This window comes from Jaculus jaculus, chromosome 8, assembly GCF_020740685.1.
Source record: "Jaculus jaculus isolate mJacJac1 chromosome 8, mJacJac1.mat.Y.cur, whole genome shotgun sequence".
In the NCBI taxonomy this organism is placed as follows: Eukaryota; Metazoa; Chordata; class Mammalia; order Rodentia; family Dipodidae; genus Jaculus; species Jaculus jaculus.
In genome coordinates this window covers 24,685,793-24,700,850 of record NC_059109.1, presented here as the reverse complement: position 1 = coordinate 24,700,850, position 15,058 = coordinate 24,685,793, and the positions used below count along the sequence as shown (strand labels likewise).

The 15,058-nt window shown below is 36.6% G+C and overlaps 1 protein-coding gene across 3 annotated transcripts in view; it reads left to right on the top strand.

Annotated features, from left to right (window-relative positions):
• The window catches only part of Adgrb3 (adhesion G protein-coupled receptor B3), a 772,147-nt gene that overhangs the window by 426,977 nt on the left and 330,112 nt on the right, over window positions 1-15,058 (top strand). For all 3 annotated transcript variants that reach the window (XM_045156936.1, XM_045156937.1, XM_004653066.3), the window contains one exon: window positions 5,633-5,676. In XM_045156936.1, coding sequence (XP_045012871.1) covers window positions 5,633-5,676 — 44 coding nt within the window. The remainder of the gene's footprint in view (window positions 1-5,632; window positions 5,677-15,058) is intronic.

The window sequence follows — 15,058 nt, the reverse complement described above, 5'->3', positions numbered from 1 at the left end:
ATAAATAAAAAATGAACAAAAAAATTAAAAAAAAATAATAATAATTATACATATTTGTGGGGCACAAAATGGTGAATTTACATATGTTCACAATGTGAAATGGTTAAATTAAGCTAATTAACACATCCATTATCTTACAATGTTTCAGTTAGACAGAAAGTATAAACTTTGATCATTTGTTACACAGAATGGTAAATAAGGAGAATGACTATGAATTGTATATGTGTAAGTTTCGAGATAAATAGATTTTCAATATTTTCACCGTGTTATTTCTGCTGTTCTTTAAATCTATTGTGGATAAAAAATTATGGGAACCACAGGAAGGAAAAAATTACTAAGATACATGCTCTTACAATTAGCCCAAATATTAAAAATAGCCAATTCCAAGAAACTATGTTTTTCTAGAGGAATATTTTTAAAATTTATTTAGTTGAGACAGAAAGAGGCATAGAGAGAAAGAGAGGGAATGAACACATCAGGGCTTCCAGCCAGTGCAAACAAACTCCAGATGCATGCACCCCCTTGTGCATCTGGCTTACATAAGTCCTGGTGAATCAAACCTGGATACTCAGGCTTTGCAGTCAAACAATTTAACCATTAAGCCATCTCTCCAGCCCAAGAAACAATGTTTTTCAAAAGCATAGTTAGAAGTTCCATAACTAATAAACATAAATTTGAAAAGTAAGCATAGTTATAGAGAAAGTTCAGAGAAAATTCTTTGAACAAAACGAAGATAGCAAGTATGTTTTTCATAACTTTTTATTGACGATTTCCATAAATATGGACAATATACCATGGTCATAACCCCTTCTGCCCTCTCCTTCCCCACTCCAAAATAATCATTTTGCTGAAGCCCTTCTTCTTTCCATCTATTTTACTTTGATGTCATCATTCTTATTATGCAAGTCTTGTGTAGGTAGCTTCAGCCATTATGAAGTCATGAATATCAAGGCCACTTTGTACCTAGAAGACAGTATTGTATGCTCCTTCTCTTCTTTCATCTCTAACATTCTTTCTACCACCTCTTCCACAATAGTCCCTGAGCCTTGGAAGGTGTGATAGAGATGTCTCAGTGCTGAACACTCCATTGTCATTTTTTTCTCAGTACTTTGTTGAGTTTTGAGTCACCTTAATGGACACCACCATCTGAAAGAAGTATCTCTAACAAAAAGTGAGAGCACCATTAATATATAGGCATACACATAAGTATTTAGAGCACAGTTTGATGAACATAATGTATCCATTTAGCCAGATAACAGCAGTAGTTTGCCCACTAGAGCTTCTGATCTCCCCAGCTATAGGCTTTTGATTAGATTTTCAGTTCCAGTCAGGAATTCCTTCCCATGGAACAATCCTGAAGTCCAATCAGAGGACAGTTGAATTATTTTGTAACTACTATTGTAACTACTACTGGTGCTACTATTGCACCAATGGGTACATTTGCCCTGGATGAACATCCATAAAACTTGCTGGTCCCACTAATGGTTAAGACTACTAATAATATTTTCTCCCTGCAGTCTGCATAGGTCTTTTTCCAACATTGTGACAGCTAATCATTGGGAAGGAGACTTTCTCTTTAGCTCCAGCCTAGTTTTTCCGTGGCTTGCAGCCCAAGCATGCAGAGTCTTTAGCAGTAAGGTCTTACCATTCTATTCTGGTGGGTAACTAACAGCCTTGGAAATATATCTAATGTTCAGGGAGCATCCAGAGCCTCTCTGGCTAACAGTTTGCTAGAAGGCATACCAGACTTGACACTAAAGTTTTTCTAAAGATCTATGACTTCTGAACAAAATGTTGTCTACCTCCACAGGATGATTCTGCCAAAATTCTCTCTTTTTTGAAATATAAATTATTAACTATAAAGAAGTAGGTTTCCATATGGCTTATTAATAGCATCTTAAGTCTTGATTAACCCTTCCCCTACCCTTTCTCTCCTCCATAACTTATCCTGACTCCACTTATACCATTTTATCCTCAGAACTCCACCCTTCAACTTACATGTCTACCATACCCTCCTATTAAGGCCTTCTTAAGGCAGTGTATGAATTGAATCTGTTATGAATGTGAAAACAGCAAGGATAATGGTAATGAAACTTGACCATTGTCACTTTTATTGTGATTTCATTGTTGTCTTTCCTATGGCTAATTCCATTGATGTTTTTGCTAAAATTATTAAGACTTGTTAGAAAAGCCTTCTTAGTATACAAAACTGCAATCTTTCTACTCCCTCTGTCTTTCCTACTTGCTATGGTTTATTTTATTGCCACAGATATTATCATCCAACATATCAAATGCTTGTCTATTGATGATTTTTATTTCTCTCCCTGCTCCTTCACTGTAGTGAAATATCCCAAGCAAGGGTTATTATTTTTTTTTTTCAACACTATAGCGCTGTTACTAGGTCACCTGGAAAATGATGTGTTTACTAGATAATTTTTGCATGAATCACCAAATTAAAACAGATGTAGGAAGTTGACTCTGATTTCTTGTTCTACCTACCTTTCTAAACTTCAAACATTTTATTATGGACAACAATTCATAGGCTGCATTATGGTAACTACACTGGAATAGATGTTTGGAGGAGGTTTTTGCCTGATTTATAAATCCCAGCTTGGATAGTACATTTGGTGCATAATATATGATGTTCAAATTTTCATAAGGTCAGTACATAAGAGGTCATGTAACAGATTCCAGTAGAAAACAATGCAAGATAGTGGATGAACTGAATATAGACAAATACATGGAACCAAAAAACAAGAACCATTTATCATAGTTATAAGTAGTTATTTTTTTAGTAGTGTTAAAAGAAAAGAGTAGCAAAATCACTGTTTATATTGTATTTTTCCTATTTTTCTGTTTTCCATTAATACAATGTCCCATGTTTTTATAGATATTTAACCTAATCTAACTCATAGATTCCTAAAACTAGTGAACTAATCTGTTATTCCGGGTACCTCACCTGCATTTGTTTTCTATAGCCACAGGTACAAGTACACAAGTGTAGGAGATGTATACTCACAGATCTCTCAGTGTGAAGTCACAAGGATAACTGATTGTCTAAAAGTGTTCTGAGCCATTTGAATAAAATCTTAGCAAAACATAACATAATTGTATATTGTAAGCAGCTCCACGATGCTAGGATGAACTCCCAAACTGATACAGTTTATGGGAGGAAGGATTTATTTCAGGCTTACAGATCCAGGGGGAGTTTCACAATAGGGGAAAAAACTGGTTCCCATTCATAAATTTAATCAGAGAGAAAACCACCAGCAGCCAGCATACTCCAAAAGCGGGGGGGGGGGGGGGGGGGAAATGGCAGCAAGCAGAACCCCAGATCTCAGACCTCTCTGCATACCTCTCTTTGGGCTGGAAAACAGATCTGCTCCCAAACACACCTTTAGGCCAGTACCCAGGATCTGACCCCAGTGATACCTCTTCCAGCCAGGTGGCTAGAGACCCAAGTTTCAAGCTGTAATAAAGCACCTAATTCTACAGGGGTCATACAGTCAAACTATAACACTGTATTATATAGCATCTCAGATAATGCTATATGAAAAGAATCCCTATGCAACCAGACAAAAACCTCACAAAACAATAGAAATCAGTTTGAAACACCATTCTCTTTTTATTCCATGAATGCCCACATCTGTTCATTATGTAAAAACCAGATAAGTACCCAATTCTTCCATACAACTTGCTCTGCTAGCTCAGACTCTCTTATTCAAGAAACTGACTGTATCTTTGCTTCTCTCCTGATGTAATGGAAGCCTCAATAAGGATGACCATCATGCACTTCTCTAGGATTGTGGACATTTTTCAGAAAAGCAGTGTGTTTATGCTCTAGAATGAGTGGTTGGTGATGAGCACTTGGTAAGAAGTAAAATAACCTGAAAACATGTCTTGGGTGTATTTTGGAGATTAACTGTGAGGCTGTAATTCTGAATTTATTCATATATAGTTATTGAAGAAAATGATAAATGAGGTTATAATCATAACTTCAGTGAGAATATTTTATATTTCTAACAAAATCCAAGGCTCAACCCAGAAAATTCCATTTAGAAGGGCACATCTCACAAAGACTCCTTCTGAGATTATTAAGGAAGTTCCATTGCAACCAGAGATGATAGGCTTATAAACCCAAAGATGGAATCATAAGTTGCTAGCACCAAGGACACAAGTCCACTTAGGAAAGGGAACCAGTGGTCAGTCTCAGGGCTGTGATTTTTAACTGTTTGACCTGTTTATTCTGTCTATCAGTGACTTAGTAGATTGAGGACATAGTCATGTTTGTTTTTTAATCCTGGAATGATGCCAAGTTTGGAAACAATAGAGAATGTGTGGGCTGTTAAATTAAGCATTAAAAAGCTCCTGGTAGACTTTAGTGTATAAATAGCATGTGAGTAATACCTGCCAAACTCAGGAAGTGACTACCAAACAGCTAATATAATCCTGGTTTGCATTATTATAAATGCCACTTCTAAATTAGAGAGGAAATTTTACTGCTTTACTCTGCACAGATAAGATACAAGTGGATGATTTCCCCAAATGGACATTAAAATATGTGTCTTGGTAGGCTGAGGACATGATTCAGAGGTTAGCTATGCTTGCCTACAAAGGGTACCCACCTGGGTTCAATCCCCCAGCCACCCATGTAAAGCTAGGTGGATGTTGATTACAGTAACAGGAGATAAGATGCATACACACATGTACACATGCGCGCATGCACACACACACACACACACAGACATACACACACACACGTGTGCAAAAATAATACTTTTAAAATGTATTTTATGAAATATACTTCATGAATAATAAGAGGTAATGAGACCAAAGCATACTTTTGATGAACAAATGAAAACTCTCTGGGAATATGATATAATCCATAGATATCTAAATATTTTGTGTAGAGAATTGAATTTATTTCATAGTGCAAAGAAAACACTTTCCAATGATCATAACTATTCAAAACATATTCCTTAGGCTAACCCATTGTAGAAAATATCTGCTGCCTTATCTAAGTCCATTATAAGTGTTTCATACATAATTATTGAATTGAATGAAATCTATCAGTTTTTTTCTTAAAATTCCATTGCACATTATCCCATTCAAACATAATCTCTTTGATTAAGAGAATTCTGTAAATCAACTACATTTGGAAATGAACAGTTCCATCTAGGAAATCAAAACTCAAAGTGATTGTGCACACACATAATGCAGAATGTTTTAATATGATGCAAATAGAGTAAGTAGCTTGGTTCTTTTAAATAAGTCAAACCAGTAGTTAATATCAGATAAAAGTAAATGTGCTAAAGAAATCACCAAACCATCCCCTATCATATATGGGAAATTAAAGTTCAGTTTTCCTTCTAGCAAAACTAGCAGAGGTAATGATATTTGCAATAAATATATTGCTTTCATAAAGTTTCAAAAATTAAGGAACCAAAATTATGGGAGAGGAGAAAGTAGCAATTTCATGTGAGATAAAAACCTATGTTCAACTCTTTAAGGTATCTTACCTACTACAAGAAAATAAATCAACATTTTAAATTTCATGTAATCTTTAATATTTTTGTGTAGAACTCAGGTATATTTATTCTCTTTTTTCCCCTCTCTCTCTGTTTGCTTTTAGGGCACTTTGAATCCTTACTGTGTTTTATGGGATGACTCAAAAACGTAAGTGACAGATGTTTTATGTTATAACTTTGTACTAAATATTCAAAGCTCATTAAATTATTTCAGCTACCTGCTAGTTAACAGGAATATGATAAGTCAGTGTAAAGCAAGTTATACTTGGGGAAAGGACATTTCCCTTTTTGAATGTGCAGGGCAGCATGATGAATATGTTTATGTGTGATGGTACCATCAGGTTATTTCTCAAGTTAGGATTGCATTACTAATGTGGAAGCTTATTGCAATGTGAATTCCATGAGGAAGTTTCAAAGCTTGGATACTTAGAATTATTGAAGCTCAAGTATGATTTCCACCTCTTGCCTTAGTAATGCAGGTTAGCACTGTAGCATGAAATAGCAATCTCTCTGGTCATTTAGCTAAACCATCACTTGCATGACCTTCAATCTACTTTCAGGGTAAAACAATATTTATATGATCCTTTCAAATTGAAATGTTATGAAAAATTGAATGACAGTTAATATTTATTCATATATTTTATGAGTGCATCTATACAGAAGAACATAATTGCATTGAACAAATATGACTAATTCTTCCATTTTTTGAAATTTAATATTCCTATTATAATTAATTATAGAATATCAGTTCAATATCACTTCAGCTTATTATAACTCTATGAGATTTTTAATATGAAAATACTAGAAAAATATACAGTTGAGCCTTAGAGTTCACTATAAATTCTGTTCATTTGGTTGGGTTATATTGTGTGGAGGGGCAATGCATATCAAATTGACCCTCAAAGCTGACACTATCATGTGTGTGCTCTTGGAACATTTTCATACTAAATATGAGCAACATCTAACACATATGATGTTACTTACTTCTCTTTCCAAAAAGTCTACAAGAACAATAATCTTAGAATTTGTAGGAAAGGGGCAAATGTCATGATGTTGCAAAGTCTTACTGTATAGTAACATTTTTAAATTATAATTTTCTTGTGCTGGAGAGATGGCTTAGCAGTTAAGCACTTGCCTGTGAAGCCTAAGGACCCCAGTGCGAGGCGCAATTCCCCAGGACCCACGTTAGCCAAATGTACAAGGGGGCGCACACATCTGGAGTTCATTTGCAGTGGCTGTAGGCCCTGGTGCGCCTATTCTTTCTTTCTCTCTATCTGCCTCTTTCTCTCTCTGTCTTTCACTCTCAAATAAATAAAATAAACAATTTTTTTAAATTCTAATTTTCTTAATGTTGACCATAAATTAGTAATATGAAACATTTTGGGTATAGGTTTTGGTAATTTAGAAATCATCTTCTAGAAATCCTAAGATTATAAAGAACAAAGCATCTACTCTGATCATAATACAAGCTAAATGTTATTTCTGATGTCACTAGTGTTTTGCTTCAGATATCTCATAGAGAATTTATGATAATAAAAATTTCCTAAGCTATCTCAACTGAGAATAGGAGGTTTTATAGAATATCCTAAGTAGCCGCTTCTTATCTCACATAGCCAAAGAAATGATAAAATGTTGTAATAGCCTAATTAAATGTTTTCTGGTCAAGAAAACTATACACTTTCTAAAGTCCTCATTGCTATTTCTGTATCTCTGTAAGTAATAATCAATTTGGATTTAGGGTTTTTTTTGTTTGTTTTTTTGTAAGCATTTTTGTGGTAGACTGTGCTTCTATGTTGGTCCAAACTTAGTTTTTCCCAAAGTCCCTTAGGACTACTGATGGGACACATAAAGAGAAACATCACCCTGTGTCTTATATCCTTTAGTTTTCTTGCAGATACTATAGGTGCTAAGCTTATAAAGCTATTGGGTGTTTGAGGCCAGTGTTAACCTCAGGATGCAATCACGTTCTATTTTGCCAGTATCCAATGGTATTTTCACTCTTATTCATCACAAAGAACATGTGGAGCTTTATGAGCTCACTTTTAAGTTGTCCTTGAAAAATACTGTTGGGGAGAGGAGGGATGTATCCTTGCATTTTTGAAATGCAGATAACCTCAAGAGATCAATGTAGGTTTGTTTCCTTGATATATATGAAAAAGGATCAAAAAAATTTCCACTTTGACAGAACATCTGTCCCTTTACATTTTTTACTTGATTGTTCCAATGTTAAAATTGTTTTCTGGGTAAGTTTTTCAACAGTGAAGGACAAGGCATCTTTATTTCTGCTTTTTATACCAGTTTCATTTTAATCATGTTTCATGTTAACACAAGAAGTTTTAGGGATGCACTAATTTTAACTTGAGGTTAAATTTTTCACAAAAGTAATAATGAAGAAATAATGCTACTTGTTTCTATAGAGAAAGGCCAAATTGAATGACAATGTGAGTTTAAATAATAAAATTAAAATTAGAAGCTATATTTTCATTTTGGTTTATTGTTTCAATCTTTATTAATTTTCAATTTAAAACTCAATAAATGAGTATATGTTACTTGTACAAATTTAAAATATAATTTTAACAAAAAACTATAATTAATCATCCTGCCTTTGTTCGCTACATGTTCCCATTACCAAGATCATATGCCCATTTTGTTGTGAATAATTTTAGGCATCATTTTACACAATGACATATATATGTAGCCATAGATATTAACACTATTTGAACATAAACGTTCAATTGTATGCAATATCTAACAGTGACCATTTTAAATTCAGCATGTCTTGGAAATGATTTTATTTTACTACTTACTCTGCATTCCTTGTACCTGCTGCATAGTAATATAATTATCCTCGTTTTCTCTAAATTGAGATCTATTAATCATACCTGATTGGACAGGCTTATAATACTAGCTGCTTGGGAGGCTGAGACAGGAGACTGCATGTTCAAGGCCTGCCTGGCTTAGAGTAATTTCAAAGCCAGCCTGTGCTACTTAGTGAGACCAAGACCCTATCTCAAATTTTAAAAATGGGGAAAAAGGCTGGGGCATAGCTCAGTTGTACAGCACTTGCTTGGTTTTGCTGTCAGGTTGGCATTACTGGTAGTAATCACCCAACTAAGAGCAGCTTATGGGAAAAAGAAGTTTATCTTGGCTTACAGGCTCAAAGTGACGCTCCATGATGGCAGAGGAAAATGATGGCATGAACAGAGGTTGGACATTACCGTCTTGCCAACATCAGGTGGACAACAGCAACAGGAAATTGTGCCAGACACTGGCAAGGGGAAAATGGCTATAATACCCATTAGCTCACTCCCAACAATACACTCTAATTCCCAAATTTCCATCAGCTGGGAAACTAGCATTCAGAACACCTAAGTTTATGGGGGATAACTCAATCGAACCACCATATTCTTCCCTGACCCCCATAAACTTAACCATCCATGATGTAAAATGCGATGCAATGCATTCAGTCTTCAGAAGTCCCCATAGTTTCTATCAATTTTTATACTGAAATTAGAAACTTGAAGGATTCCTGCTTCATCCTCATAATCCAAGGTCTTTTAACTGAGCCATAATACCAAAACATAACTTCAAAAATACCCATAATGGCACCGAGTAAACATTCACATTGCAAAAGATGACATTGGGCATAGCAATGAAATATTCAACCAATATAAGATTTAAAACAACTAGGGCAAACATCAAACTCTGTAGCTTCAAGTCAGTGATAAATCTCCAAGTTCAGTAATTCTAACCAGCAACAAGTCTCTGGAATTCCATTTCCACCCTTCCAGCTAGGCTACTCAGTCCTGAAAAATTTCACTGGGGTTGGCATCTTACTTTAGCAGCCATCTCGTAGTCCCGGCATCTCCACTGGGTCTCCACTGCAATCCATGGTTCATCCTCATGGCCCCATGGGGTCTCCATGCAGGCAACCAGCAAACCTGCTTCACACTGCCCATGGCCATTTCCAAGACACAAGACTGTGTTGCAAACTCAATGACCCTCTCTTTCCTATATTTCTTATATTACACAATACCAGGTAGGGTGACAATTTTTTAATCCAAGGGGAGAATAAAGTAGACTTTGAAGAATAGGACAGTCCTTGAGCACTCAGGCCCCTCCAAAAGAGTCTATACTCTTCCTGTTGCCTCAGTGCAGGTCAGCTGGCCCAATCTCAAAGGTTGTAATCTTTCAATTGAAGCTGAACAGGCAGTAGTTTTGGCTTAAAGATTTCTTTCTGTGCTGTATCCCTCTGCTCACACCAGTTCACTTCTATGCAAAACCGCCCTTCACAACTTCTCAGGACATGGACAAAGCAGCAAGCTTCTCACACAAACTACTAGCCCAGTCCAAGCAGAGCTCTTTCTCACCCTCATAAGCCAAAACTCACAGTCCATAATTCTCACTGCATTCAGGTCTTTCAACTCTGACCAGAATTGCCCATCAAGCTGTACTTACAGCTCAGCAAGTCATCTCTTGGGCCAAGGTTTCAAGTCATTCCAAAATCTTGAAATTCCACTCAGAAAGGTCAAAGCCACAGTCAGTCATCTAGCGTCAACTCTACTCTCAGTATCACCTTACTGTTGCAGTCAGGTTTGCATTGCTGGTAGAAATCACCCAACTAAGAGCAGCTTGTGAGAAAAAGAGGTTTATTTTGGTTTATAGGCTTGAGGTGAATCTCCATGATGGCAGGGGAAAACGATGGCGTGAGCAGAAGTTGGACATCACCCCTGGCCAACATCAGGTGGACAATAGCAACAGGAGAGTGTGTCAAGCACTGCCATGGGGAAACTGGCTATAACACCCATAAGCCCGCCCCCAACAATACACTGCCTCTAGGAAGTGTTAATTCCCAAATCTTTATCAGCTGGGAACCTAGCATTCAGAACACCTAAGTTTATGGGGGACACCTGAATCAAGCCACCAAACCTGACATGCAGGAAGCACAGGGCTTCATCTTCAGTACTTCAAAAAAAATTACAGCAAAAAGAAAAGAAAAGATATGCTGAGTTGTTCTTTTTTAAATTATTATTTTATACAGCAAGCTCATCTCTGACTCCTGGACCCTGATTTCATACCTCTGAATCCTTGGTGCTATTCTCTCATTATCTTTATGTAGCTCTATTCTATTCTTGGCCCACTTGGTCAAGTATTGAACTATTTTGTCTACTTCTCCATTAGAATGTGAGTTCCATGAGAAGCAAGCTTTATATTTCATCTTCATCACAGCACTTTCCCACACCTCCTGTAGTTACACATGGCATTACACACTCAGTGCATTTTTTTTTGTTAGTTCTATATGACAATGTAGGCTTTCTGGTGTCCCAGCAATAATTAGTCCTATCTGTCTTTTATTTCATCATTTGAGAAATATTTCTAATATTTCTTTTTAATTTTAATTTTTTCTAATAATAATAACTTTTACACAGATATTAGAATCTTGAAGGATTCCTGCTTCAGCTCATTACAGCTTGTTACATTCCTAAGGTCCCCTGTAAACAAGGGTCATCTGTTACCTCAATAATCCCAAACAAAGAGAGGCTTTTACTCACATTACACACAATAGTTTTAAATAGTTTGAAGACATATGACTCATGAAATAAGCCAATAATACCTTGGTCACTTCAGATGCGACATCTTTTATGGAAGACAAGTACTTCACTTTGAAAGCTTTAATGCTTTTTCTATTTAAGGGTAGGCTTCAGAGTTACCTTTTGACTGATTGAAAATTTATACATTGTTTGAGCCTCGACATTTAGGATTATATTATTGAGTTATGTGTGTGACTGTGTTCCCAACAACCCTGTAAGCTCTCCTTAAGTTTTCCTCCATGAGATGTGCCATGTAATTCATTTGGTACTTTGAGGTCTATAGAGGGGCCTATGTGTTTTCAGAAATGTGTTTCAGAGTTTTAACTGTCTAAATATCTATTTTAATTTCTGTATAATTACCTGACTATTGATAAACTGTTTAATTGGTCCATCTGTTAATAATTTTCTTACCTTGCAATTGAAAACCAAACTTTTAGTGATTGAACTTTACCATTGGAAGAGTGACATTTCAGATTTGCTTATTGCAGTTGTGAATAGCAATATATCTTGACAAAGACTAGCACTGGGTTCCCAGCAAAGTTACATGACTGAACTTAAATGATTTGTCTCCTTTGTTTCTACTCTATTTTTTCCCAAGCATTATTTATTTACAGCTTCCATAAATTATAGGCAAGAAACCATGATAATTCCCTCCTTAACCCAATTTACCCCTCAAAAATCTCCCCCCTTATTCATATCCTCTCCCCCTCTCAATTAGTCTGTCTTTTATTTTCATGCCATCATCTTTTACTCTTATTACATTGTTCCAGTATAGGTGATGCTAGGCACTGTGAAGTCATGGATATATAGGCCATCTTGTGTCTGAATGATTGCATTGTAAGGAGTCCTATACTTATTTTGGCTCTTACATTCTTTCTGCCACCTCTTCTGCAATGGACCTTAAGCCTAGGAAGGTGTGAAAGAAATGTCTCAGCATGGAACACTCCACTATCATTTTTTCTCAGCACTATGGGGGCTTTTGAATCATCCCAATGGTCACCACCACCTGAAAAGAGAATCTTCTCTAACTAGAAATGAAAGTAGCATTAATATATGGCATAAATATAAGGAAAAATGATTACAGGGCAGTTTGGTGGGAGATCTATATGTATATGCCAGACAATAGCAGGTATTACTCCCCTAGAACTCATGACCCTCCACAATAGGCTTTTAAATAGGTTTTCCATACCATACATATATTCCCTCCCATGGAATGGGCCTCCAGTCCAATTAGAGAGCAGTTGGTTTCCCCCATAACAGACTTACCACTATTGCACCAGTTGGCACATTTGGCCTGGCCAATTTTAAGGCTTGCAATGCTTCTACTCTTGTATTTCTTCAAATATAAACCATGTGCCCCTTCTTTGTCACTTATTTTATATCTTATTTTATTTTTTATTCATTTTGCCTTATGTATTTGTGACAGGGTCTCAAGTACCCTAGGCTGGCCTAGAATTTGCTATAAGGATGAATATAGCTTTGAACTTCTGATCTTCCCGCCTCCATATTTCAAGTGGATTATAGATATGTGCCACTCTGACTTATTTGAGTAGGTACTGAGGATTGAACCTGGGGTATCATGCACTCTCTCACTTGAGCCATATCCTAGCTCAGTCTTTTGTCTTAAAAGTCACCATTCAAGCCAGGCGTGGTGGTGCACACCTTTAATACCAGCACTTGGGAGGCAGAGTTAGGAGGAACATGGGGAGTTTGAGGCCATTCTGAGACTACACAGTCAATTCCAGGTCAGCCTGAGCTAGAGTGAGACCCTACCTCGAAAAACAAAACAAACAAAAAAATTCACCATTCATTTCTTCACAACACCACTCTTAATAATTATAAAAATGACACCCTAGCCTTATCCCATTACTGCAACAAGCTTCTCATTTTCTTTGCTCATTGGGTGATTGGACTGGTTATAGAGGAGGGACACACATATATGCACCATAAGAAAGACTTATTATCTCTTAGAAATCCAAATCAACTATAAAGCATTATGATTGTTGGACAGTCGAACTTTCCTATTCAGGGAATAGCTAAATTATAGAGAGTTATTTTATAAGCCTCTGCTTAAACTAGGCTACCTGGTTATAAATCTCCATGGCAGAGCTGGGGAACTGTCTCTGTATTTAAAGATGCTTCCTCCACAAACTTGCTTACTACATTCAAAATCCCTAGCACCCATATGAAAAGGCAGAAATTCACCTACGGGAATGGGAGCAAGAGTCAGGAGAATCTCAGAACTAACAAGCCACCTATCTCCCTCCCCATGGGAAAATAGAAACAGAGAGATTCTGTCTCAAATAAGGTGGACCCTGAGGTTGCCCTCTGACCTGTGCACACATTCCATTGCACTTATATACCCATACAAATGTGCACATAGGTAATAAGAAATGTAAATATGGGCTGGCGAGATGGCTTAACAGTTAAGGTGCTTGCCTGCAAAGATAAAGGACCTCGGTTTGATTCCCCAGGACCCATGTAAGCCAGATGCACAAGGGGGCTCATGCTTCTGGAGTTCATTTGCAGTGGCTGTAGGCCCTGGTGTGCCCAATTCTCTCTATCTTCCACTTTTTCTCTCTGTCTGTCTGTAACTCTCATATAAATAAATAAAAATAAACAAAAAATGTTAATATAATAGTAAGAAAAATAAGCAACTGTGAAATACCCGTATGATGATCTGACTTTGAGGAGAGAGGTGGGAGACAGGAGAATCCTTCACAGATTTGGCATTACCTAACTGAAGTCTTTTCTTGAGCAGCAATGAAGGCAGTCTGTATTCAGTACCCAATATGTTTATAGCCATAACTCCATTACAATGTTATCTCCAGAATTTTTCTGGTGATTAAATTAGACACAGAAAAGTTTTTTTTAAAAAAAAAAAAACTTACAGGGCTGGAGAGATGGCTTAGCGGTTAAGCGCTTGCCTGTGAAGCCTACGGACCCAGGTTCGAGGCTCAGTTCCCCAGGTCCCACGTTAGCCAGATGCACAAGGGGGCGCACGCTTCTGGAGTTCGTTTGCAGAGGCTGGAAGCCCTGGCGCGCCCATTCTCTCTCTCTCCCTCTATCTGTCTTTCTCTCTGTGTCTGTCACTCTCAAATAAATAAATAAATAATTAAAAAAAACATTTTAAAAACAAAACTTACATTGTTATGTGTGATTTCTACTTTGCTCAATAAATTCCCTAGCTGTCAAAATGTACAATATAATTCAATAGTTTCTGAAATCACATGTAGTTTTCTCTATATGGAGTAGTAAGATTATTACTATTGTGGTCTGGAGAGATGGCTTAGTGCTTAAGGTGCTTGCCTGCAAAGCCAAAGGACCCAGATTAGACTTCAGAGGACCCACATAAGCCAGATAGATAAGGGGCACATGTATCTGGAGTTTGTTTGAAGTGGCTGAAGGCCTTGGTATACCCATTCTCCCTCCCTCTCTCTCTCTCTCTCCCTCTCTCTCCCTCTCTCTCCCTCTCTCTCTCTCTCTCTCTCACACACACACACAATTTCTGTATCCCCTCTCAAATAAGTAAATTAATTAAATATTTTTAAAAAGATGTAACTGCTATTCTACCTTACTGTGCATGTTCAGAACCAGATTGGTTATATGACTCCAGAACGAGCTTTGCATTTAAGATGTCAAGATTTTGTAGCATCTTCTTTTTATTCATTAAAGTGCAATGATCAGATTTCCAATAACATAAAACCATGCTATCCTTTTTGTCTCATGACTATATTCCAACAGAAAAATAAAATTATTGGGCCTTTAACTTATCAAAATAATAGTTCTTGTACATTAAGGTAGAATTTTTCTGATGTACAACAGATTATTTTTGATGGTATGACATATTGAAGTTGAAATTAATAATGCCCAACATCAGAATATTAATCAGATTCTAGAATTTTTCAAAACAATATTGCCCTTTTAAAAATACTTTCT